This window comes from Mirounga leonina, unplaced genomic scaffold (genome assembly GCF_011800145.1).
Source record: "Mirounga leonina isolate KUSES-001 unplaced genomic scaffold, KU_Mleo_1.0 Mir_165, whole genome shotgun sequence".
Classification (NCBI taxonomy): Eukaryota; Metazoa; Chordata; class Mammalia; order Carnivora; family Phocidae; genus Mirounga; species Mirounga leonina.
Genome location: NW_023270415.1, coordinates 20,751,295 through 20,779,265, shown reverse-complemented (window position 1 = coordinate 20,779,265; position 27,971 = coordinate 20,751,295). Strand labels below are relative to the sequence as shown.

The following is a 27,971-nucleotide window of genomic DNA, read 5'->3' as shown; positions in this document are numbered from 1 at the left end:
GAGAGAGCAGGAACACAAGCAGGGGGAGTGGGAGAGGGAGAAGTAGGCTTCCCGCCGAGCAGGGAGCCCGATGCGGGACTCAATCCCAGGACCCTGGGATCATGACCTGAGCCGAAGGCAGACGCTTAACAACTGAGCCACCCAGGCACCCTAGATAGATTCAACTTAATTCCCATAAAAAATCCAGCTGGCTTCTTTATAGAATTTGACAAATTCATTTGGAAAGTAAGCAACTCAGAACAGTCAAAACAATTTTGATAAAGACAAGTTGGAGGACCTAGACTTCTTGATTCCAAAACTTAATTAAAAGCGACAATAATCAAGACAGTATGGTACTGACTTAAAGCAAACATAAATATCAATCGAATAGAATTAAGAGTCCAGAAGCAAGCCCATACATCTGTGATCAATTGATTTTTTTTTAATACACATTTTTTTAAATTTTTTATTTTTATTTATTTATTTATTTGAGAGAGAATGAGAGACAGAGAGCATGAGAGGGAAGAGGGTCAGAAGGAGAAGCAGACTCCCTGCCGAGCAGGGAGCCCGATGCGGGACTCGATCCCGGGACTCCGGGATCATGACCTGAGCCGAAGGCAGTCGCTTAACCAACTGAGCCACCCAGGCGCCGTGTGATCAACTGATTTTGACAAGGATGCCAAGACCATTCAACGAGAAAAGAATAGTCTTTTCAAAAAATGTTACTGGGACAACTGGTCACATGCAAAAGAACGAGGTTGGACTCCTACCTCACACCATATATAAAAAATTAACTCAAAATGGATCAAAGGCCTTAATGTAGAAGCTAAAATTTTAATACTCTTAGAAATAAACATAGGCATAAATCTTTGTAACCTTAGATTAGACAATACAACCAAAGGAAAAAATAGGTAAATTGGATTTCATCAAAATTTAAAACTTCTGTACATCAAAGGACACCCTCAAAAAAGTAAAAAACAATCCACAGAATAGGGGAAAATATTTGCAAAATATATATCTGATAAGGGACTTGTATCTAGAATATATAAAGAATTCAACAACTCAATAATAAAAGAAAAATAAGCTAATTGAAAAATGGGCAAAGGATCTGAATAGATATTTCTCCAAAGAAGATATAAAATGGCCACATGAAAAGATGCTCAACCTCATTAATTATCGGGGACATGCAAATCAAAACCACAATGAGATACGACTTTAAACCCACTCAGATGACTACAATCAGGTATTATCTGTGATATTAACAATTGAAGATTGGAAGAAATTGGCACTCTCACACACTGTTGGCAGAAATGTCAAATGGTGTACCCACTTTGGAAAACAGTTTGGCACTTCCTCAAACTAGAGTCACCATATGATCCAGAAATTCCATTTCTAGGCATATATCCAGGAGAAATGAAACATATGTCTGCATAAAAACTTGAACATGAATATTCATAGCAACATTATTCATAATAGCCCAAAATAGGAACAACCCATTAAAATGTCCATCGATTAATGAATGGGTAAATCAAATGGTGATATATCAGTACAATGGATTATTTGGCCATAAATAGGAATGAAGTACTGATACATGCTACAATACGGATGAACCTTGAAAACATTATGCTAAGTGACAGAAGCCGGACAGATGTATTGTATGACTTCATTTATATGAAACCGCTAGGATATGCAAATCCATAGAGACTGAAAGTAGACTAGTGGTTGTCTAGAGCTGAGGGAGGAAATGGGTGTGATAGGTAATGCATACAGAATTTCTTTTGGGGGGTGATGAAAATGTTCTAACAATGATTGTGAGATTGGTTGTGTATCTCTGAAAATTATTGAATTGTACACTTTATTTTTTTTTTAAAGATTTTATTTATTTATTTGACAGAGAGAGACACAGTGAGAGAGGGAACACAAGCAGGGGGAGTGGGAGAGGGAGAAGCAGGCTCCCCACTGAGCCAGGAGCCAGACGTGGGGCTGGATCCCAGGACCCTGGGATCATGACCTGAGCCGAAGGCAGATGCTTAACAACTGAAGCCACCCAGGCACCTCTGAATTGTACACTTTAGATGAATTGCATGGTTTGTTAATTATAGCTTAATGAAGCTGTAAATAAAAAAGAAAAAGAGGAACAGAATATTCAGATTAGTGAGTTGACTGTGTTTATTAAATGGCTGTTCTGATTCTTCTCAAGAAATCGGTAGAATTAAAATGGTTTCTAAGGAGCAAATCTCCACTTGGCTCCTGGGGGACAAGGGCGCTTTAACAAGTCTGGTTAGGTGTTTAGAAGTTTTTCTCAAAATTTCAGATAAATAGAGTTTTAAAAATCTGCTTGCTTCTCCCAGGGGAGGGATAGCTTTGTCAGGTTTTTGCGGCTCAGCTATTAGTGGGCGTAATGACGATCAACCATCTCAATGGGAAAGCTCCGAGAGCTGCTGGATTTGGACAACAATGGAAAGGGGAGAAGTTGAAAACTGCTGACAGAAAATGGATCTTGCCCGCAGGGCCTCGGAAGAGGGTTTGCATTTGGCACCAGCCCACGTCTGTAGGCTTTGCCTCTGTGAACAGAAACCAAGTGCAGTAACTTAACACCAGGTTCTTTGCTTGAGGCTTATTTTGATAACTGAAAAAGTTACCAAGACTTTATTATTCTCCTGTAAAATTTCCTCTACAAGAAGCTTTTTCCTCCTTCGCAGTAATTTGGTTCAAGCTTTCGCTGTTTTGCCGTAAGTTGCCCAGAGCCAGTGAAAAATGGAAGTAAACATCTGATTTTTGCATTTCATCGTTTCAAGTTGTTTTTGCCCTCTGGGTTTTATTGCCTAGATGAAGCAAACACTTAACGTTTCTAAGCCATAAAAAATGAAATATTAATTTGATTTGATTTTCGAATCCCTTTCATGATGCAGCTTGGCATTTGCTTTTATGTATTATTGTAGCCGGAGCTTTGCAAAAACCTGAAATGAAAAGTGTGGTTGTTTTCTCTGCTGAATGTACCTTTTTATTACCTTTCCTCAGTCAGTGCTCCCGGGACCCTGAATCCCCGAGATTGGGAATCTCATATTTCCCTCCGGTTACTATACAGAGTCTCCGTGTGTTGGCAGAGTTGAAGAAAGTGTTATTCTGGGTGAATGAGCCCCCTTTGCCTTAGTAAGAGTTAAATAGGAGCTTTATACTGATATCTCCATGATGAAGTCATGGAGGTGGAGGCTTTTAGAAGCTTGTATCCCATTGAAAGCCTTTATTGGTAATTTCAGCAAGGCTGTGCTAGAAATTTCGGAGCATTCTCTATTGGTTGGCTGTAGGCAGTCCCATCTGAGCCACACTGTGCCTGCCACCGGGTACTTGAAGAGGAAGCTGTGGTCGGAGAGGTTGGCTTCTGGCACCTTGTCCTCTAACCATCCGGCCCAGAGGCTTCTCTTCAGGAACTGGTGGCTGTTCAGTTCAATATACGTGGGCTGCTTTTCCTAATCCAGCCAAACAGGGCATGGTTCTATGCTTTGCTACCCCTAATTTATAATTTGACTTGATGTTATGCTATGAAATATTATGGATTTAATGAAAAACAGTCTGTTCCCTGCCTTAAAACAGCCACTGAATTATAAAAGAGATCAAAGTATATATATATATATAAAAAATATAAAATATAAATAAATTCATTGTAATGATACACCTAATCATAGTTTGTGAAGGGATTTCTGACATTTTTCACAAGGGTGATATTGAGATATGAAAGAGAAAGAGATGTATTGTGCTTTTGTGATACTTTGCGGTTTATGTATAGTTTGTGAAAAGGCATGCTTATATTCTCAGAGCATTTAAAATTTGCTAGCCTCAAGGTTTGCATTTTTAAGACCTTCTCTTCTTTTATTCTCCTTTTAAAATTCTTTTATTCCTTGATATTTATTTCCTGTAAGAAAATGTTTGCAAGGAAAAGTAGAAGCTTAAAAGGGTAAAATAATTTACCCTAGGTGATAGGAAAAGCATTTATTTTGTATCATAAGATTAGAAGCATAGTCTTTGGAAAAGTTAAATGAATTTGAGTTTGTTTCCCTGCTCTATCACTCATGAGATATTTCCTCATCTGTGATGTGGAAAGAAGCTATATTCCTTCCTTCCTTTTTTTAGAGATTTTATTTATTTATTTATTTATTTATTTATTTATTTGACAGAGAAAGAGAGAGAGAGAGCAAGCACAAGCACGGGAAGTGGCAGTCAGAGGGAGAGGGAGTAGCAGGCTCCCTGCTGAGCAGGGGGAGCTCGATGTGGGACTTGATCCCAGGACCCTGGGATCATGACCTGAGCTGAAGGCAGTCGCTTAAGTGACCGAGCCACCCAGGTGCCCGAAGCTATATTCCTTCCAGTCGAAGACACCATAAATTGTAAGATGCACCATGATTTTGAGTTATTATGAAAGGAAAATGCTTTTAATTAGGCTAAGATACTTTTGTTTGTAAGACACCTTCTGTTTCAAAGCCACTCAAAATCCATACAATTCTGAGAATGAATTGGGATACTGTATGTGGCATAGAGTCTACACCTGCGTGTGTGTGTGCAAAAAGAGAGGGGGAGAGGGAGAAAGAGAGAATGAATGAACGAGAATGACCCAGACTGGACTTCCTTCTTTTCCAGATGCCCATCCTGCTTCCTCCTGCCTCCCCCGTGCCCAGCTGCCCTTCCCTAGGGTAGCAGCAGAACCTCAAAGTCATAATAGCTTACAATCATATTTTTACTGACTGATTTATAGTCTTATGTTTGCAAGCCATTTCTTTTTCAATTTAACGGAAGAAAACTTTGGGTGTGAAATATGTAGAAAGGATCAGTGAATTTAGGGAAAAGAGCACTGAGGACATCTAAGATTCTGAGTTCTTAGTTCACCACATTCTGCACCATTGTGATTTCACAACAGAAAAGAGTTCTCAGAGGGCTACTGACATTACATGCTTGGTCACCTTTAGTGGTTTGGCAGTCAAACTTTTGCTAATAATGTTCAATTCGGAATTTGGTAACAGTGAAATTTTGCAGGCATCATTTAGGGCCTGCCGGTTTTAAACAGATGTTAGCAGCTTATTTTGGTCCCAAGTTAGATTTTAGATTTCCTCTTTGTAAAACAAGATATAGCCTAGTTTAGGAATAATTGAAAACTGAAATGAGTAAGTCCTTTGAAGTTTTTATATAATAAATTCTAAATAACAAAGTTTGTTCTTTCATCCATACATTTCCAGGTCCTGATGAGTGCTAAAAGGTATGAAGATAATAAAGATACAGTCCCCGCCATGTACAACAACTTTACAGTCTGGCAGGAAAGAAAGAAGTAAACACAACAGACAGTGGCAGGTCTCACGATAAGGGTCATCCCTGACCGTGAAAGCAGATTGTTGTTCTTAACAAAAGCAATAGTGGCACAATGGAAGTTCCCTTCCCTGAGCCTAGAACATTCTTGATGATGAACGGGTTACCTAATTTCATCCTCCTCTTTTTTAGTTCAAGGTTTTTTTGTGTGTCCCAAATCATGCATTAAGCAGATGTATATTTTATGTATCCATTTTCAATACAGGTCATTTCTGCATATTGACAAAAACTAGAGTAGAGAGGAAAAATTCCACCAGTAGCTTTAATATTTGGTAACTCAGTGAATATCATCTTTTCGTAAAGCCCTTTTGGCTTCATGAGGCTATACAGTATAAGGGCAAAAGCAGTATTGCAACTCAGGAAAAACGTCAGAATTGAATGTTATGGAACAATGTTTGATATAAGAGAAAGAGAGGAAGTAGGACAATTAACATGTCAATTTGCTTGGACACATAAGTACATAAAAAGATTTCCAACTGGAAAGCAGTAGGGTGTTGGCAGACGATTTAGGAAGTAAAGCAGGATCCTCTGCTTTGTCAACAGTTAACCAACGCAGCCCTGAGTTCTTTAGATTCAGATATATACACACAGTAACTAAGTAGCTAACAGAGGTTTATGTGTTTAAGAACACATGGTAGCTAAATATCAAACAAAGGTTTATATAAAAAGAACACATACAGGTTTAGTTGGGCCATTAGGAGTAGGTTAAATGCAATCCTATAGATAAAATAGCATATAGAAATTTTGCCTAATTCCAATATACTTATTTGTGCAAATGTTAAACTCATTCATGTTAGGCAGATAATAATGATGTTCATACTTCTGATGATGATGATCACCAACATTTATTAAGTATATACTATGGGGTCAGACACTGTTGTAAGCACTTTATTTTTTTTTAATTTTTAAAATATTTATTTAAGTAATCCCTACACCCAACATGGGGATTGAACTCACGACCCCCAAAATCAAGAGTCGTAGTTCTTCTGACTGAACCAGGCAGGTGCCCCGGTTTTAAGCACTTTATATGTCTTAATTCATTTAAACCTAACAACCTATGAGGAAGATACTATTTTTTCTTTAAGATTTTATTTATTTATTTGAGAGAGAGAACACTAGAGAGACCGAGCAAGCACAAGTGGGGGGCAGAGGGAGAGGGAGAAGCAGGCTCCCGAAGTAGGGCTCGATCCCAGGGCCCCGGGATCATGACCTGAACCGAAGGCAGACGCTTAACCAACTGAGCCACCCAGGCGCCCCTGTATCCACATTTTACAGATGAGAAAATCCGAGGCCTGGGAATATTTAGAAATTTGTCCAAGGACACACAGTTTGTAGGTGAAAGAGCTGAGATTTGAATTCAGGAAATTTGTCCATGTGGCCTGCACTGTCACCTGCATTTGTCTCTTAGACATTGCTTTGGCTTCTATCCTCTACCACCGGTACCTTAGGCTGGGTCCCTGGGCTTGGTCCAGGTATTTCCATCTTTCCACGTTCAATCCTTTTCCCTCTCCCCTCATACACAAGTCCTTGATGCTTTTTCCCCACCCATCCTTTTGTACCTGACGGGTCCCATCCATGTCTTGGCCACTAGAGGGCGCGAGGAACAGAAACTCAGGGACTGCGGAGCCATCCTGCCAGGACTGTGAAAGGGGCTTGATAGGGAGCAGAAGCTCCAGAGGAATGGAGGCAGTAGGCAGGGTGCTCTCTGGGGACTGAGGGAAGGGATGAGCACGGGCCAGTGAGGTGAATTTGAACTCAGACATGACGAGTGGCAGGTGGGCAGCTTCTGCTGGGAGAGCCCATCGTATATATTTACAGGTTTCCGTTGCTATCTGAAAGTCGAGTGTTCCAATGAAATCTTTCATAAGCTGAAATGGCATAAAGTGGAGAAGCAACTACAAATAATTTATATGGAAAAAAATTTTGAGCATTCCCAGACTCAAGAAACAACCTCTCTTAGGCTTTTCTGATACCTTTGGAACATCTTCCTAACGATGCGCAGACTAAATCAAGATAAAGTACAGTTCAGAGCTGTGGGGCCTGATGCTGAGACACTGGGCGTAGTTGGCAGGGAAGGAGCTTGGCGGGGCCACTTTCACTGCCTCTGTAACCCCTCACTGCAAAACAAATGCTGAATGCTATTTTCACTGGTCACCTTTGTGGGGTTTTTTTCACCCCATAAAAGTGAAAATCTTCTTTGGGTTTATTTTAATTAGCGAACACAAGTACTGAGGTTTTCCATAAATGCGGAAGTGGTGTGATGTGAACTTGGAAAAGCAGGTGATGCCTGTATTTCCCTCTCCCCACAAGGGAGTGGGGAAGTTGGGAAGGACTAGAGAACAGTGTGGTGGTGGGTGGGAAACCAACTTCCAGCCCCTCCATGCTCTGTACAGTCTGGTTTCCCCAGACTCAGGGGCTTTCAGAAAGGACAGTGAGAAGGTTTTACTGTTGTCCCCCATTCCCCTCCCCAATACCATCCCATATGCCTAATATTCTAACAACGGAACATTTGGGTCTCTTACTTAAGCTGGAGTTCTGAGCGATGTACAGATTAGCATCATGAATGGTCAGAATTTCTGTTTGGATAGTGCAGGGGACATCTGGAGCAAATTTTAAGGGGTCTTCCCTCTGATTGATATAACCTCATATTTACTGATGACAAATTTCCTGTTCTTAAGAGTTGAATACCAAGTAGGATGCATAGTCAAGTAAGGTTTATTGCTTTTAAATTAGGACTTGAGCTATGAGCATAGAGATTTGTTTTGTTTGTTACCCCCAGGTCTAGAACAGTGTAAATTGTTCAACTAAAATAAGAATTTCATGGATGTATCACTTTCACTTTAAAGGTAAAGCTTTGCCTATTGATTTGTATAGATAACGTGTACTTTTCCTTAATGATGATGATACTTTATTAACCAGCTCATTTGAGCCCAGAGCTCTGGTCAATTTACCTAAAAGATTCCAGGGACCTGTCGGTTCTAAGAGACATCTGTGGTGATGTGGACAGAGTGCTGGGCTGGGAATCAGAGATCTGTTTCCCTTAGACTCTTCTTTGTGTGTACTACTGGGCTGGTCACTTCTCTGAGCTGTCAATTTCCTCATCTGTAAAAAGGCCCTTACTGATTTTATAAAATCAGGACTCTGGTGAGGATTACAAAATGAACACTGGTTGCCAGGCAAAGCTCAGATTTTAGATTAATCTAATCCTCTGCTCCTTTACGTGGGTTGCTGAACACGCTGGAGCAAACCATTCAACCGTGAGCACTGGTGCAGCTGCAGACTTCTGAAATCTAATATCATCTGGACCCACTGGACTCTCCATTTGCAAAGCCTATTACATATTCTCATTTAGCACTCACTTTGCTTTCCTACAATGATTATTCTAACCCTTGGCTATATTTAAAGTTCTCCATATCCCTTTCCTCTAAGAGTTAGTTTTGTTTTCAGTTATACAGAAAAAAAACCCCCAAAACAAAAAACCACCCAGAAATAAAAACCAAAGCTATATAAAAAAAGAATCTATAGCATGTTATCAATTCTTGAAGTAAAAAAGCATGGAAAAAAGACTAGAGTGAAATATGCCAGAATGTAAGCAGTGGATTTTTGTTCCTTCATACTTCTCTGTGCTTTCCCAGTGTTCTGTTGCAACATGTATTACATAATGTTTGCAAAATGATGTAAAAATAATGAAACAGAAAAGCTACAATTTGAAGAGCTACCACCCACCTGTTGATTTATCCCCCATCCTATTCCCACCCTGAATGAAGGGGTCTCTCTCTCTTTCCCCATCCAGTGCTAATCTGATTATCTGTGCTATTAATTCCATATTCTCTTGACTTCTCAAGGATCTTGCATTGGCATTATTAGATAACCTTTCCCTCCACATTCAACCTCCCATTCCTTTTTAGCCTTTTTGTCTGTATATAAATATGCATAGTCCTCTCCTGTCTTAGCAAACGAATTCCCCAAGCTCTAACTCTACCTTGACTCCACTCTTACTCTAGACCCATATCTGTTTTTCCTTTCATAGCTTAAATTCTAGAAAGAATCTGAATTCTAATTTCTAAATCCTCATCTCAACCCACTGCAGTCTGGCTTCTTCCCTCACAACATCCTTAACATTGCTCTTGCCAAGATCTCTAGTGACATAGTTGTCTCATTTCAGTCTTAACCTTATTTTTCTCTTCATACTTTGTTCAGTACAAATACTGCTACTTCTGTGAAGTCCTCCTTGATTTCTCCCAGGGAAGGCTCAGATGCTTTTGCTTTTTCCCCTGTATTCTCCTTGCCTTTTGTATAATTGTTTTATTGTACTCTGATTTGTGTATTTCTATTTTAGATTATAAGGTTCTTGGGGCAGGCAATACAATTGTTTTTTAGTTTTTTTTTTTTAAAGGCTGTGAAATATAATGCACACAGAAATACATTAATTAAAATTTAGAGCTAATGAATGATCATAAAGTGAACACTTGTGTAACTATTACGTAGGTCATGGCATGGAGTATTTTCAGTAGTCCAGGAGCCCCACCTATTCCCCTGCTCTCTTGGGTTTATGACACTTACTTCCTGGGTTTCCTTCATAGTTGCACTGCCTGGATATGCATTCCTAAACAAATCGCTTAGTTTTAACTGCACTTGAACTTTTTACAAATGCCGTCATGTCATGTGTTCTGTTCTGTTTTGCTTCTCTCGTTGAATATTGTATTTGTATGATCCATCCTCATGGTTGTGTGTTATTATATTCCTTCATATTTCTTGCTGTATAGTGACATTTTGTTACATGAACTTACAACATGCAATGCATCCAGTAATGGACACTTGGTTTATTTCCAGTTTTTGGCTATTATGATGCTTCAAATGTCTTGTAGACTTCTTTTAGTCCCCGTGTGCTTGAGTTTCTTCAGGGTGTAGACCCAGGAATAAAATTACCTGTTACAGGATGCGTACATCGTCAACATCTACAGGATGCATATGATGGCAAACTGTTTCTCAAAGTAGGTTTCACAATTTACATCCCAACCAGCCGTGTAGAGTGCCCATTGCTCTCTATCTTTGCCAACATGTGGTAGTATCGGGCTTCTAAATTTTTATCAACACAAATGGAGTAGAGTAGTATTTTACTATGGTTTTAATCTGTATTTCCCTCTTAGCAATGAGGGTGAACACCTTCATGTGTTTATTGGCCAGCTGGATTTCCTCTTTAGTGAGGGGCCCATTCAAGTTTTGTTCACTTTTTTAGTGGGCTGCTTGTCTTTATTTTATTGCTTTGTAAAAGTCATTTTACATTTTGGATATGAGTCCTTTGAAAAGAAATTATACTATAAAATCATACACATTGAAGATTTATTGATTACAGTATTTTTTATTTTTTTACTTTAAAACTAATAAGTGAGTAGAAACAGAATAATTAGAAAACAGATTATAGTATATGTAACTTCACTTAATCCTGTCCTTCCCTTCTTCTCTCTAGGTGTTATTATTGTCCCCAGTGCTGGTGTTGGTATTGTCCTGGGAGGCTACATTATAAAGAAATTGAAACTTGGTGCAAGAGAATCTGCCAAACTAGCCATGATCTGCAGTGGTGTGTCTTTACTGTGTTTTTCAACCCTATTTATTGTTGGATGTGAAAGTATTAACCTAGGAGGCATAAACATCCCTTATACAACAGGGTAAGTATCTCGAAAGAGCCATTTCATGTTATTCTAATCATGAATGAAGTGCAAAGCCCTATAGTGTTGGTACCCTAGGGTGGAACTAGTGTTCCCCCAATCAGGGAGGTCTCCCGTGCATGTTTCATCTCCCCAAGCTGGAGCACGCACGCATGGAGGGCAGGGACGATGGTCTCTTCTTTGTCAATGTTCCTTTCAAGCCTCACAGAGTGTTTCCCATAGTATTTTGGTTACAGCAGATGAGGAAATGCTTGTTGGGTTAATGAAAATTGTTCTTTCTTTCTTTTTTTTTTTTAATATTTTATTTATTTATTTGACAGAGAGAGAGACAGTGAGAGAGGGAACACAGGCAGGGGGAGTGGGAGAGGGAGAAGCAGGCCTCCCGCCGAGCAGGAAGCCAGACATGGGGCTCGATCCCAGGACCCTGGGATCATGACCCCAGCTGACGGCAGACGCCTAACGACTGAGCCACCCAGGCGCCCCAGAATTGTTCTTTTTTTAATACATTTTGAATAGACAATACATCCACATAGTTTAAAAACATAAAATTCAATGAAAATACAATGTACACTGAAAAGTCTTGCTCTTACCGAAGTCCTCCGCCTCATTTCTCCAATCAAAGACGAACCAGGTAACCACTTGGATTCATTTCTTGTGCATTCTGCCAATGCTTCTTTCTATAAGAAACTATGAGTATGAAGGGGGGGAAATCGGAGGGGGAGACGAACCATGAGAGACGATGGACTCTGAAAAACAAACTGAGGGTTCTGGAGGGGAGGGGGGTGGGAGGATGGGTTAGCCTGGTGATGGGTATTAAAGAGGGCACGTTCTGCATGGAGCACTGGGTGTTATATGCAAACAATGAATCATGGAACACTACATCTAAAACTAATGATGTAATGTATGGGGATTAACATAACAATAAAAAATTTTAAAAAAAGAAACTATGAGTATGTATTTAAAATCTTCCCTGTTTTATATCCAAAAGGTAGCATTCATACGTACTTTTCCCACCTTAAAAAAATGTAACAATATAGCTTGGAGATCTTTCTGTGCCAATAATAATAATAATACAAAGCATAGCTAACCCTTATATTGACACTCTTCTAATGCTTTACATATATTAACTCATTAATCCTCATGACAACCCTATCAGGTAGGTTCTATTATTATCTTGATTTTATAGATGGCAAAACTGAGGTACAGAACACACATACTGGTGGTATGCTGATAATATGTAACACATGGCTAAGAAAAAAGTTCCCATCTGTAGCATTTGCCAATTTCGGAGGTGTAAATATCCCCACCATGGCTGATTTCAAGCTAACAACGTGAAGATACTGAACACCAAGCTGGGAGGAGATGCCCAGTCACGTACCATTATATAATATTTCTCTCATACAGGTATTTAGACCTAAATAGCCTAGTCAAGACATAGGTAACAGTATAGTAAAATAACTAGGAGGTGATGAATTGAGTATTTATTATCTTTGAAATAGTTATTTAATTATAAGTTTATGTAATTTAATTTTTAATAATTGCTGTGCTAAACAAACAGTTGACAAAATCCTTGAAAATTGAGGATTTTGTGACCCAGGGTGACTATGCTGCATGTTACATAGAACTTAATCCAGACTTAACCCCAAACAATTCAGAGTCCATGCTTTTAAGCACACCTTAAAAAAAAAAAAAAAGAGTTTATTCATTTATTTGAGAGAGAGAGAGAGCATGAGAGGGGGTCTGGTTGGGTCAGAGAGAGAGAAGCAGACTCCCTGATGAGCAGGGAACCTAATTTGGGACTTGATCCTGGAACTCCGGGATCAGGACTTGAATTGAAGGCAGTCGTTCAACCAGCTGAGCCACCCAGGTGCCCTAAGCACTCCTTTTAAAAAAATTTTTTTTATTGGGCGCCTGGGTGGCTCAGTTGGTTAAGCGACTGCCTTTGGCTCAGGTCATGATCCTGGAGTCCTGGATCGCATCGGGCTCCAGGCAGGGAGCCTGCTTCTGCCTCTGACCCTCCCCCTCTCATGTGCTCTCTTTCTCATTCTCTCGGTCTCAAATAAATAAATAAAATCTTAAAAAAAAATTTTTTTTATTTTATTTAAATTCAATTAATTAACATATAGTGTAATATTAGTTTCAGAGGTAGAGTTCAGTGATTCGTCAGTTGCATATAACACCCAGTGCTCATTACATTACATGCCCTTTTTAATGCCCATCACCCACCTATCCCTTCCTCCGCCCCCCTCCCCTCTAGCAACCCTGTTTGTTTCCTGTGATTAAGAGTCTGTCATGGTTTGTCTCCCTCTCTGATTTCGTCCTATTTTATTTTTCCCTCCCTTCCCCTATGATCCTCTGTTTTGTTTCTTAAATTCCACATATGAGTGAAATCATATGGTTTTTGTCTTTCTCTGATTGACTTATTTCGCTTAGTATAATACCCTCTGGCTCCATTCATGTCGTTGCAAATGGTAAGATTTCATTTTTTTGATGGCTGAGTAATATTCCATTGTGTGTGTGTGTGTGTATATATATATATATATATATATATATATATATATATATATATCTCACATCTTTATCCTTTCATCTGTTGATGGACATCTGGGCTCTTTCCATAGTTTGGCTATTGTGGACATTGCTTTAAACACTCCTTTTAACTGCCTGTAACATTCCATTTAATTCTATTTGTAAGTTAACCAGTCCCCATTTGAAAGGCAGTTTCCCATCTTTAGTCGTTAAAAATCATGCTGCAATAAATAACTTCATGCATATGTCACTTCTCCTGTGTGCCATGTATTTGTAGGATAAATTTCCAGAAATGAGATTGCAATGAGTTTTGCCAAATTTACTCCCCAGGTATTGTATTAATTTGCCCCTTCACCAGCAGTGGATCTGAGGATCAATTTCCTACATGCTTTCTAAAAGAAGGTGGAAAATTCTTCTTGGAGTGTTAAGAAAACCATAACTTTTATACATTTGGGTTTGTTAGGATCTGCTCATTGGACAGAACTCCAGTGCCTAGATTTTGGTGTTTGCTGTCAACAAGCACAGTTTCCTTTTGCTTTTTAGTGGAGTTTTATCTTATAAAATATTCCACTTGAAATTTGAAAAAGAAAAGCTTTAATTTCACTTAGCCAACCTAGAACATCAGGGAAAAAAAAAAAAAGAGGAACTGCCAATCAGAGCTTTTGTAGATGACAGAATATGGTCACTTGTCTCAAGAATCTTTTTTTCATCAGTAGATGTGTGTCTGGGTGATGCATGTACTGATACATAGCTTCTTTTAGTGCCTAATAGAATGGCATAGGAAATAATGTGTTTAAAAATTCAAGGGCAGTATAGACTAGGAGCCCAGATTCCTGAGTTAAATCTGATTTTGCATCTTCACGCTGCTTGGCCACTTACTTAACTGTAAGCCTCAGTATCCTCATCTGTAAAATAGGGTGATGATAATAGTGTCTTAGTCCCCCTTCGGGCTACTGAAATAGAATAGTATAGACTGGGTGGCTTAGAAACAACAGAAGTTTATTGCTCACAGTTCTGCAGTTGAGGATCAAGGTACCTGCAGATTTGGTGTCTTGTGAGGCTCCACTTCCTGGTTCATAAGTGGCCATCTTCTTCCCTGTGTCCTCACGTGGTGGCAGGGATGAGGCATCTCTCTAGAGTTCCTCTTATAAAGGGCACCGATCCCATTCATGAGGGCTCCACCCTCATGACCTAATCACTTCCCAAAGGCCCAGCCTCCAAATACCATCACACTGGGGGTTCGTTTTCAACCTATGGATGTTGCAGGGACCCAAATATTTAGTCTATAGCAATAAGAATCACTTGAGAAGCTTCAGGCAAGGATAGTATGAGTAATGTGTAAAGCTCTCAGCTCGATGCCTGGCCAACAGTAAGTGCTCACTGAAAGTTAGCTCTTGTTATCAGTCATCACTAATAAATTAAGAATAATTTCCACTTCTATCGAATTATTTTTATTACAGTTGGAAAACAAATAGGATTAAGAAGTTAGAAGCAAAAAACCAACAGTTTCCTGACCAATCCTGCTTCCTGGGGCAATAATTTTAAATTCTTCTTAGCTGTCTCTTCTGGTATTCACCTCTATATTTTTAAGACATAATGTATAAATTAACCAAACTGGGACATTATTTATGACTTCCTATCTTAGTAAATGAGGAGTACAGCTTTCTTTTCATATATTGTGGTCAAATCCTTCTTTGATATTTCTTGTGTTTGATTATGACAGTGTTATTAACTGCTGAGACACAAGTAGTGTGTCATGAGGAGATTTCCTCTTTTGTACAGCATTGATTTTCCTGGAATTTGTGATTGTCTTATTTTCATTATCTTTGTTTTCTCTGAATGTGTGTCTGGCTTCCCATACTCTCTGAGGGCTCAAAAGATCTCACTGTGATGTTTCACCTGTCTGATGAACTCACGATTCCACTTTCCAGCCCTTGGAGTCTTCTAAATCGGAGCCCCGGTGCCCATGCTCTAATCTGGACACAATGCTCTCTGGTCCTGCTGCCCAGCTGTCACCTTTGTTCTCTGGGCTCCGTGGATGCCTCTTTTTTGGCTCCTCCCTCATTTTGTGAGAGAACATCCTCCAGTAGCTAGAAGAAGGCTACACAGGCTGTCACTTTTTTGTTTTTGAAGATTTTCCATGAAATAGCTTTAAAAAACTATCATATTTGACTGTCAACTTGAATGGGTAAAGAATTTTAGATTGGATGAATCATTTTCACTCAGAATTTTGAAGTTATTACTCCATTATCATCTGATTTTTCATGCTGTTTGTGGGAAGTCTGGCCTTTCTTTTTGCCAGTCTTTCATATCTGCCCTATTTTTCCTTTCTAGGAGCTTCCGATTTATGCCTGGTATTCCTGAATTTCACCATGATATATACTTTGGAATTTTTTTCCCCCCTCTCCTGAGCACTTAGCTTTATTGTCTGGAAACTGTGTCCTTTAGTTCCATTTTTTTTTTTTAATTTAAATTTTGTTATTTTTTTTCTCACCGCTTTTTCTCTTCTCTCTCCTTCATTGGTCCTCTACTTATTCTTTATCATCTATTTTATCTCATTTTTTGTCCTACTTTTTGGAAAGGTTTCTTCAGCTTTATTTTTTCAGTCTTCTGCTGAATCTTTATTTTGGATATTGTATTTTTAATTTCCACATTTTGTTGTTGTTGATTTTTGATGGTTTCTTGCTTCTAGTCCTCTTGCTTCATGGGTGGAATATCTTCAGTTACTTCTCCAGCATGATTGAGAGTTTCTTTTCCTTCCTGAATTGTCTATGTCCTCTGAATACCTGCTGTCTATTTATTTTGCTGTCTCAATTATGTTGGAAATTTCCCTTACATTTTGGTGATCCTTAGCTTTCTCTTAGTGTTGAAGAACACGAATTTAAGAAGCTGAGTAGGTGCTCTGTGTCTGATGGCAGAGCTTGTCATTTGGTTGATCTCCCTGTCGGGTAACGAGAGGGCTGGAACTGGCATTTTCATTGGGGTGCTAGGTGTCAGAACCCAAGGTCTTACCTCTGGGGTGCTTTGGCTCCTCAGGAGCAGGATTCTCCTGTCTCTTGGCTGTGGCTGTATTGGGGTGGGTTCAGGGTTGTTAGCCTACCTGCTGTCATTCTAGAGCTGGGAGTGTGGGCTGGTGATGGGAAAGAGCCTGGGTCCTTCTGTTCATTCTGTAGAGTTTTACCTAATTCCCCTGCCACCATTCTAGCATCTCACCAAAGGGCTCCTTTATGTGTGATGCTCTTAAGTCCAGAGCCTTTGGTTCATTTTCTCCAGAAAATAGAGAGGTGGAGGGAAGAGTAGTCATCCATTATCTAGGGTGGGGATGGGCATCTGCTTAAAACTGTATCATATTTGGACCACACTATTTCTTGTGTTGTCTGTCCTTGAGTTCAAACGGCCTGTTCTTTCCCTGACTACTGGCCTTTCCCATGCTCATGTATATTTTTTAAGTTTTCAACATCTACTTTGTTTTATTGAGTTCTTCTTTTTCCATAATCTTGCTTCAGTTGGACTAGTGGCTCTCTAGGCATAATTTATATCCTGGAACTTCCTTTCATAGATCTCAATTGTCTCCACTAATTTTTGTTTGTTTATTTATTTGTTAACTCCTTGTTTTGCTAGAGAAAAATACCCAAATACCGTCAGAGGAAAGAGTACTTGGGAGTAAAATTTTCTGAGCCTGTCAGTGTATTAGTGTCTTTATTCTTCTCTCACTTAAAGGATAGTTTGAGTGGACATAGAATTATAGGTTAAAAATTACCTTTCTGAGAACTTTGAAACCATATCTAATGTTGCTGATAAGAAATTTAACTCCAGTCCTAGCTCTCATTTGTCTGTGGCCAACTTTATTTGGAAGTTTTTAGGAAATTTTTTATTCAAGGTGCTCTGAGATTTCATAAGGAATGCTTTCCCCTCTGATTTTGTCTTAGCTGGGCCCTTCCAGTGTCACTTTCTCAGAGAGGCTGCCCCTCCCTGCCCAATTGAAGGGAGCCCACTCTCCCCTCATTCTTTTTTTAAAAGATTTTATTTATTTATTTTTGCGAGGGAGAGAGAAGGAGGGAGGGAGAGAGAGGGAGCACGAGTGAGGGGGAGGGGCAGAGGGAGAAGCAGGCTCCTTGCTGAATAGGGAGCCCGATGCGGGGCTGGATCCCAGGACCCTGGGATCGTGACCTGAGCCGAAGGCAGACGCTTAACCGACTGAGCCACCCAGGCACCCTCTTCCCTCATTCTTTATCTCATCACTCCTCCTTAGTCTCCTCATAGCACTTATCATTAGTTGAAATTACCTCATTTAATTATTTCCTCTGCTCATGCCTCCTGTTTCTAAAATATGAGCTCCTCAAGAACAATTACGATAGTGGTCTCCATAATAGTTGCATCCCCATCATCTGAAGCAATTCAGGACGTTTGTTGTATGAAGGAAGGAATGGATGAATGAATGTCTTGGCCCAGGGCTTTGTTCATTCATTATGTTAGGCACCCTCTGATCCATCTTAATATAACATGTCTATCTTCTTGATCCCAGAGAAGTTTTCTTCTGCTATAGCTTTACTCACTTTCTCCGTTTTCCATGCGCTCATCAGGACTCCTGCTAATCCGATGTTGGAACTAACAGACTGGTTGCCTGTATGTGTAGTTTGTTCTCTCATATTTCCTATGTCCTTTGCTATGAGAGATTCCTCCATACTTTGTTTTCCATTCTTTATGTAAAATTTTTGTTATTTCAAGAATAACTTGGGCGCCTGGGTGGCTCAGTTGGTTAAGCGACTGCCTTCGGCTCAGGTCATGGTCCTGGAGTCCCGGGATTGAGTCCCGCATCGGGCTCCCTGCTCTGCGGGGAGCCTGCTTCTCCCTCTCCCCCTCCCCCTGCTTGTGTTCCCTCTCTCGCTGTGTCTCTCTCTGTCAAATAAATAAATAAAATCTTAAAAAAATAAAATAAAATAAAATAAATAAAAAGACATCAGAATGTTATGAAAAGGGAATACTCAGAATACAACAAAGAAAAAAGTTATTCTTTTTTTTTTTTTAAAGATTTTATTTATTTATTTGACAGAGAAAGACACAGCGAGAGAGGGAACACAAGCAGGGGGAGCGGGAGAGGGAGAAGCAGGCTCCCCACCGAGCAGGGAGCCCGATGCGGGACTCGATCCAGGGACTCCAGGATCATGACCTGAGCCGAAGGCAGTCGCTTAACCGACTGAGCCACCCAGGCGCCCTCTGATGTCTTTTTAAGGAGTAATATCTTCTCAGATCTGTGTATATAATTAGATTTTTTTTCTTTACCTTGTTTTTATGTCTCACATTTTGCCATTTGATGTTAAGGGTCAGTTTTTCTGTTTATTCTGGGCTTTACAGGTTGACAAGACTCAGTCTAACACCTTTCAGGTTATGTGCCCCACCCTCACCCCCATACAAAAATGAGGGAGTTTTATTCTCATTTGTCAACATCTAGAGTAGAAGCTTGATATTTTAATTTCTTCCAATCTCTTTAGAGAAGAGCTTTCCAGAGACTGTCTGGGCTCTGATGTGGGGGTGGAGGTGAGTGAATATGAGAAAGGAAGGGCCCACCGATACAATTTTCTCTCCCTCAAACCTCAGCTTGATCCTCACCTTTGGCTTCTGCCACATCTGATGACTTTAAGCTCAGAACCTTGTGGAGCCTTGCGGAGGGTGCATGGGGCAGGTTGGCTCTTCTCCAAGGTGGGATCTGCTCATCACATAAACTTAGGCCTATCCACTTGCTATTTTCATGAAGTTTGGTGTCACTCTTTCCATTCCTCTTTGCTAGCTTTATTCCTTTTAATCTTACTTGCTTTAATTTTAAGTGCATACTCAGCAGGGAGGGAAGGCAGACTCATTGTCTTACCTGCTTTTAAACTGCAAGTCCCCTCAAGACTTTAAAGCCCTTGCTTAGCACCATATCTGTCTTGCCAATCCTGAATCAACTGATTCTGGACTCTCCAGCATTATGGGCAAAAATTATATAATTGTGCTGATTGGCTCCATTACAAATTTATGAATTCCAATCTTAGCAGGCCCTCATCTTTGCTGAGCAATCCATTTCTTGGCCCTACTCAGCTTCCTTTCCTATGTCCCATGATGGTTGCATTTTTAAAAATTCTTTTCTTCAAGTATTTTATCTTAGTCTTGTTTTTCTTGTTGGGCATCCCAGGTTCTGTGTTAGTGAGAAAACAGAGGTCCCAAGAAAGAACTTCTTGACCTCCTCTCCCCTCTCCCCCCAAACTCCTTTGTCAAAGATGGTTTTATTTTCAAAGAAAAGTACCAGAGCCATCAATTTTTTAGCTGTGTGACCTTGCAAGAAAATCGCTGAATATTGTTGAGTATTGGTTTCCTCATTGTTAAATTGGTGATAATGTCAGTCACACCTGGTTACAAGCATAATTAAAGTAAAACACATGTTTTACCTGCAGAAGGGTAAAAAATGAGAAGTCAGCGTCTCTTTCCTCCATCCTCAACCTCCAGTTTGAAGCATTCTAACATTTTAAATAAATGTTTGTAGTTTTGATTTTGAGGATTGTATTAGGGAAGTTTTCTGATATTTCCTAGCACAGTGTCCAGCATGTAGTACGTGCTGAAAAAGTTAGTTTCTTGTCTCTTCTCCCTTCTCTTCTAGATCATACAAAGCTTTTCTTCTTTAAACTCCCTTTTCTTCTTTAAAAGACGAATGAATGTCTGACATCTACCTCTGTACAGGGATGTTATTCATCTAGTGATGCTGAACTTGTAAGAACTTGGTGAAAATAAATGTCTTACTTATCTAAATCCATGATTTATGGTATACTTCTTCTCATTTAACTGTATTCAATGAAGTAAAACTTGATTAGGTGTGCTTTAGCCTGCTTCAAGGATCCATTCATTCCAGTATTTGCAACCTGACTTCATCAGAGTTTATAAATTAGCAAAATAAAAAAACCTAGTTTCCTTGGAGAATTCCTCTAGCTTCCAAAATACTTCTAGGAAGGGCACCTGGGTGGCTCAGTTGGTTAAACGACTGCCTTCGGCTCAGGTCATGATCCTGGAGTCCCGGGATCGAGTCCCGCATCGGGCTCCCTGCTCAGCGGTGAGCCTGCTTCTCCCTCTGACCCTCTCCCCTCTCATGCTGTTTCTCTGTCTCTCTCTTTCTCTCAAATAAATAAATGAAATCTTAAAAAAAAAATACTTCTAGGAAGATAGTATACTAATATTAGATAGTATACTAAAATTGAATTCGTATAAACACTTTTGGGAGGTGTAGATGCACAGGCTTGGCACTTTTAGAGTGGTGGTTCTATTTGTGTGAAGAATAAGGGGACCCTTTCTCCCAGCAAGGTGTGGGCTACATTTCAGCCTCTCCTTGCTCTTTTGGCTGGGTGCTCTTGTGCACTGTACAACCTGCTCATCAGTATGAGTTGGCCTGTTAAGGAAAAACTGTTTTCGTTCTGTATGATTTTGAGGCTTGCATATGGGATTTTTTTTTTCCTTCTTTAAAGCCAATAGAGAGAGAGATAAAGGGAGTGGCGGTAAAGAAGGGAGTCTTCGTGAGGCATCTGTTTGGCTCAGGTATGGTAGTGGGCACTGGTTTATGTATATCTTTTATATATAATGCTTACAACATTACTGCGTGTATTATTGCCCACACGTTTTAATTAAAGAAACTGGGCTTAGAGATGAAGTGATTGGCCCAACGTCATCAGTTAATAAGGAGTAGAACTGAAGGAAACCCAGATTATCTATTTCAGAGTTTATGTTCTTCCTGAAAACAAAACCCAGGTGCCGTTTTACATTATGTATTTCATATAGACACAGCCCTAAGTCACACACCACCTCCTGACCGAGAGGGCCACAGAGACTGCCTCTGTTTCTGCCAGTGGTGCCCATTTCCTCATATTTGGTGCAGCTGAGTTACAGGCATAGTGCTGTGTTCTGAACACCCACTGCTTTTACCCAATGGCTCTCAGATCACCCTGGATTTTCACCAAGGTCTTGCCACGTGCTAGCTGTGTGAGTATGGGCACATTCGTTAACCTTTTTGTGCTTGGTTTCCACATCTTTACGGTGAAGATACCGATAGATACTATCTTGTTGAACTGCTGTGAGAATCGAACAACGTACTCAGCGCATTCCTTACCCGCTGTGCCTCTATTCCCTCATCATTAAGATGGGTTAGAAACAGTACCAATCTCTCAGAAATATAGAAAGGATAAAATAGGATAAAACCCATACATAATAAGCAATTGATAAATAACTATTTAAAATGGTATTTTTTTTCTCAATTGAAATAAGAGAAAGAAACTCAGAAATATTAAATAACTTGCTGAGTCACACAGTCAGAAAATGGTAGAACTAGAATTTGAACCCAGGTTTCTCTGATTCTGAATGCAATGTTTTTCATTTTTAAAATATTCTGAAAGAAGAAAAAAAAAACACAAAGAAGCAAGCACAGTAAATAAGTCATCTCCATTTATTAAAGCTTGTCTGAGAAGCTCCAGGTTCACCAGCAGGGTGAATCTTCATGGCGATCCATCACTGAATTAGTCTCAAGTGCTCAAGAGGCACCTGAATACCTGATATGGGATAGGATTGAGATGTTTTAGAAAGATGAACTTTTCCTATTGAGCTAAAATGGAGTCAGTCTTTTTGCAGAATGAACCTGACATGTTGTTAGTCGTTACCCTAGCAAATTCAGATCTTACAGCCAAGATGTGGAAACAACCTATGCATCCATCGACAGATGAATGGATAAAGAGAATGTAGTGTATACATACAATGGAATACGATTCGGCCTTAAAAAAGAAAGAAATTTTGCAATATGGGATGAATGGATGAGCCCTGATGCTAGGTTAAATAAGCCAGTTACAGAATGACAGATACAGAATGGTTCATTTATATGAGGTATCTAAAATAGTTAAGGTGGAATGGTGGCTTGAGGAAGTGGGAAATGGGGAGTTACTAATCAATGGTCATCAAGTTTCAGTCAACCAAGATGAATAAGCTCTAGGGATCTGCTGTATACCACTGTATTGTACACTTAAAATTTGGTAAGAGGGTAGATCTCATGTTAAGTGTTCTAACCACAATACAATAAAATTGAAAAAAATTCAGATTTGAGAATCTGATGATTTTTCATAATGAAAGATCCTAGGCACTCTGGTTAATATCCTGGCTCATTCCCAACTCAAGTAATTATATTCCCAGCACCCACTATTACCCTGCAGCTTTTTGTTTGTTTATTTTGTTTTGTATTTTCTCTCTCTCTTTTTTTTTTTTTTTAAAGAAGGGGAGGGGAGCTTGAAGGGCAGAGGGAGAGAGAGAATCTCAAGCAGGTTCCACACCCAGCACAGTATCTGATGTGGGGCTCCATCTCACAACCCTTAGATCATGGCCTGAGCCAAATCAAGAGTCGGACGCTTAACCAACTGAGCCACCCAGGCGCCCCTCCCTGCAGTTGTAATTATGAAGTGTGTTTTGCTTCCCCTGTGTGTCTGTATTTCACACAGGCATGTCAGAACCATCTCATAGCTGTAAGAGTCAGGATTTACTGGGAACACTGTGGCTTAAATACGATTTTATATAAACACATTACATAATGTGAGTTCTTTGCCCTTTACCTTTTTACCTTTTCTTCAAGTAATTTTTAAAAATGGGGTTAAATCTGATGTCCATGTACAGAATTGTTCAATGGTACTGAGTCTTGATTAATCATTTAATAATGCTAGCTTTATTATCTTTCATTTATCAAGTGTCATCTCTTTGAACTTAAAACTAAGATCTATTATATCATCTTCTGGTTGAAATTACATCTGACTTGAATTACTGGGCCAGAACTTTTCCAGGGATGATTTCTTGAGCTGCGAAGTGACGAGGAAGCATTTTCTCAGTTTTCTGTGTTTGGCAGGGACTGTTGGATGGAGTGATCCACCAATTTCAACCAAGTCCACAATCTCAGAGATTGGATTTTTCCCTGAAGTTACTTGTCTCAATATGGTTTTATTGACCCAAAGTGCTAACACTACAGAAATTGAATATAGCCTGTTAATTCAGACCTTTGCTGCAACTTTCCCAAAATGCACTTCATCCTCTTTGTCAACACTCCTGCTCCTGCCACATGGTGTATTTAGATATACTCTACTACCAGCTCTCCTGGTCACCTAGCATTTCTGGCCACATCATTTCTAAATTCTTTAATGAAACCATTCATCTCCTCTTCTGTGTCTCACAGACAGCTTAACCTACAGAGTTTTCTCCCATTGTTTAAAGCTTTCTGTTCCATTCAGGATCTTTTATTTATTATAGACATTACTAATTTTAAAAGAAATTCCTAAAAAGTAGAGGACAAACAGTTTATAAGAGATGTTAGGTATGTGTGTCTCTGGATTATCCTAGCTACTTTTATTAATAGGCTTACAGTTCATTTCTAGATATATGTATATGATTCAATCTATTTTTGGCTCTTACTAGCTTTGTGAACTTTGACAGTATCTATCCTCTCCAATATTCAATTTTCTCATCTAAAAGATGAAAGCACAGTCATAATAATTTTAATTCTCATGAGGAATAAATGAGGTAATTTATATAGAGATCTCAGTGCACAATTCCTGGAGTAAAAATAGGGCTCCGTAAATGTTAGTTTTAAATGATAACAATGATTATGATGATAATAATAATAATTATAAACCTGAAATTGAACAACTATATATAGCCAGGGAAGCATTTTAATATGAAGCCAAGAATTTAAGTGGAATCAAAAAGAAACATTCTAATTGAAGTCTTCTTGAAGGTTGAGATAAATTGATAGTGATTAAGATATTATGAGAAAGATATCAATTTTTTCTAGTTGATTAGTATATTTTGCTAAAAAGGTATCTGCTACATGAATCATATTCTTTTAATCCATGTGACTTGAGCATAAGATGCATGGATACCCACTTGTCATGTTTCTTAATAGGGAGACACTTAAGGGGAGGCAGAAAGATGGTTAGGGGGCTCCTCTTTGATTTACAGTGACCTTCAGAAGTATGTCAGATGGGAACGTCCAAGTATTCTTTAGGTCTTTGAGTGGTGTGATTTGACATACTTTGTGTGCGTGTGTGTGTGTGTGCATGCGCGCACGCACGTGCCCGTGCACACGTGCACAAGACAGAGTGAGACAGAGGCAGAGACAGAGAGACAGAGACAGAGAGAGACATTTGAGAGCAATTGTGTCCTGAGACATTTGAGAGCAACTGTGTCCTTACCCAGCTGTCATGGCCCCATGGTGGACATTATAACTTATGTTAAACCATGGTCTGTTTGATTATTATATATTACTTTAAGTAAACATACCACTTGCTGGTTTTAAAGAAAAAGAAACTATGAGAGATGGGATGACATGCCCCGCAATCATTCCCGCAATCACCGAGGCTTCAGGAAAACCAGCCACAGGGAAACCAAATGAACAAAAAAGGGAAAAGGAGCAAGCTTGCCACCCAATCTTTATTAAATCAATTGCTTCTGCTCTTCTTTGAAAATCACTTCTGACTCAGTTTCTAGAGTCCCATATCTTTCTTTGATAATTTATTCCAGAACAATTAAAGTTTTTGGTCAGAGGAACCTGTGTTGACAACTGTGATGGATGGATTTTGTTTGTGCCCTCCTAATGGTGTTATTGATCTGGCACAGAAAGGTAGTTCCTCTCTTTTATAGTTAAAGAAATCGAGGCCTGGATTTGTTAAGACGGAGAGCTTAATGTCTATCATAAGTGAGTAGTGGTTAGAACTGCTGAGCCCAGATCTGTAGCACCAAGATGGAAGGTAGATTTAAGACATGATAGATAATTTCATGCGGAAGTCTTGAATTTATAGTACCGGAAGATTGAAACATGTTTGTTTTTTTTTTTTAAAGATTTTATTTATTTATTTGACAGAGAGAGACACAGCGAGAGAGGGAACACAAGCAGGGGGAGTGGGAGAGGGAGAAGCAGGCCTCCCGTGGAGCAGGGAGCCCGATGTGGGACTCGATCCCAGGACCCTGGGATCATGACCTGAGCCAAAGGCAGAGGCTTAACCGACTGAGCCACCCAGGCGCCCCTGAAACATGTTTTTTTATGCTTTGTTTAAAAGTCATGAAAATTATCCAAGGTGGTTACTTTACAGTACCATAGCTTTGATTTAATGGGACTAGCTTCTCTAAACTGGACAAATTACTTAACATCGAGAACTTTAGAGTTTTATTTTAGTAAATGTTACTCATGACCTGCTTTTTTCTCTCTAGACCTTCTCTTACCATGCCCCACAGGAACCTGACAGGAAGCTGCAATGTTAATTGTGGTTGTAAAATACATGAGTATGAGCCAGTCTGTGGATCAGATGGAATTACATACTTTAACCCTTGTCTGGCTGGCTGTGTTAACAGTGGTAATCTTAGCACTGGGGTGAGTACATTTCACAAGTTCTGGTACTGTTGTTGATCCAACATCCTGTGACAAGGACATGTTAGGATTCATATGCTAACATGTGGCTTCAGTCCCTCTTTTCAAGAAACTTCAAATAACCTACAAAATACATCCTGACAAAGAGCCAGAGGAAAGAGAATTATGCAATGCTATCGTTTTTTCCCCCCAGGGACGATTGCAGAATGTGGGTGCAGTGATTTAGTTCCACATCAGCCCTCTCCCACTTTACATTCTGTGCCAACTCAGTGAAACGTGATAGGGTTGAGGGCTGGGCCTCCCATTTCTTGCTCTGCCAGGGCCCTTGTGATGTATTTGAAGGTCAAGATGACCACATTTTGGTGCCGATAGAAGAGAATAGGAGAGCACCTTCCCTGATCAGAGTCTGTGAAGATGAGCAATGGCCATTTTTCATAGACTATCAGTTCAAGCTCACCCTTTTCTTCCTTCCCTCCTTCCTTTCTTCCCTTCTTCCTCCCTCCCTCCCTCTCTCTCCCTCTCTCTGTCTTTCTTTCTTTCTTTCTATCTTTCAACTTTCAGAGTAAAGATATTTCTGTCAGTTCAAGAATAGGCTATTTTGAGAATTCCCTTCCCTGTGAATTATAAATAGGCTGTAATACTGTGGGAGGTTTTCATATTCTACTCAGTTCTTTACTGAGCCTGGTCTCATTCTTTGCATAAGAACAGATTGTAGGAGGCTGCTTTAATTAAAAAGGTTAAGGTGCATTGGCTTGTACTGTGTAGGTGTTAAGGGATTAGACCGTTGACTGTATGTTTTGGGATTGTCATTTGATTTCTGAGTTTTAAGCTATACTGATAAATTGAGAAATCCTGTTGCTGGCTACCCATTATATAATTGGGGTCACCACCTACACCAGTGTGTGACCAAGTTGGAAGAGACAACAAGATCTGTTCTTAGTGGCTAAGTCCTTCCCCGGGAGTGACCAACCAAGTCCTCTAATGCACAGCCCTCATTCCTAAAAAGAGGCCAGCAGTCCCTGGAGGACAGAAGGCCAAATGGCACCCCATCCTTATATTTGTTGCTACTGCTTCTCTAAGTGGCTGAGAGCTCACAATGACAGTGAGTTCAGCTGATGTCTGTTCAGTAAAAACAACATAACAGGCAGAAAGATTAATTGGTTGCTTTTGTTTGAAATACCTTTTTAGTTCCTTGAATTAGCTTTTTTCAAATGAAACAGCCAATGATATGTTCACTGGTCCTGGCCCTGGAGCTGTCATGGCTGCATCGTGGATTCTCTGCATTTATTTAACAAATATTTACTTTAGGTCCTACACTGTGTCCAGGCAGGCTGATGCTAGGTGCTCTGGTAGGCACAAATAAACAGAAAGCTTAGTTCCTGTTTTTGAGGGGCTTCTCTAATCAGAGAGCCCAAGAATTATAACAGCATATAGTTGTGACCAAAATGAGCATATGGAATGTGAACGCTCTAGAACAGTGTTGAAAGCTCCTTATAAAAGTTTAGGTTTAAACGATTTGGCTAAGCAGACACTGTTGGATGCACACTTTGGATCCTTACTGTTAGCAATGAGGCTGTATTTTCAGTTAAATATTATGTATATTTTTTAAAATTTAAATTAAACTAGCCAACACATAGTACTTCATTAGTTTCCAATGTAGAGTTCAGTGATTCATCAGTTGCGTATAACACCCGATGCTCATCACATCACGTGCCCTCCTTAATGCCCATCACCCAGTTACCCCATCCGCCCACCCACCACCCCTCCAGCAACCCTCAGTTTGTTTCCTAGACTTAAGAGTCTCTCATGGTTTGTCTCCCTCTCTGATTTCTTCCCATTAAGCTTTCCCTCCCTTCCCCTATAATCCTCTGTTTTGTTTCTCATATTCCACATGTGAGTGAAGACATATGATAATTGGCTTTCTCTGATTGACTTATTTCACTCAGCAAAATATTATGCATGTTTAAATACTAGAGCTATTTTAGGGCTTTTAACTTTGTCTTAATTTTCCTATGCTTTAGCTTGGCTCACAA

At 39.7% G+C, this 27,971-nt stretch overlaps 1 protein-coding gene across 2 annotated transcripts in view; it reads left to right on the top strand.

The window, feature by feature from the left end:
• SLCO5A1 (solute carrier organic anion transporter family member 5A1) overlaps positions 1-27,971 on the top strand; it is a 133,631-nt gene that overhangs the window by 99,685 nt on the left and 5,975 nt on the right. For both annotated transcript variants that reach the window (XM_035011306.1, XM_035011305.1), the window contains 2 exons: positions 10,805-11,003; positions 25,782-25,941. In XM_035011306.1, coding sequence (XP_034867197.1) covers positions 10,805-11,003; positions 25,782-25,941 — 359 coding nt within the window. The remainder of the gene's footprint in view (positions 1-10,804; positions 11,004-25,781; positions 25,942-27,971) is intronic.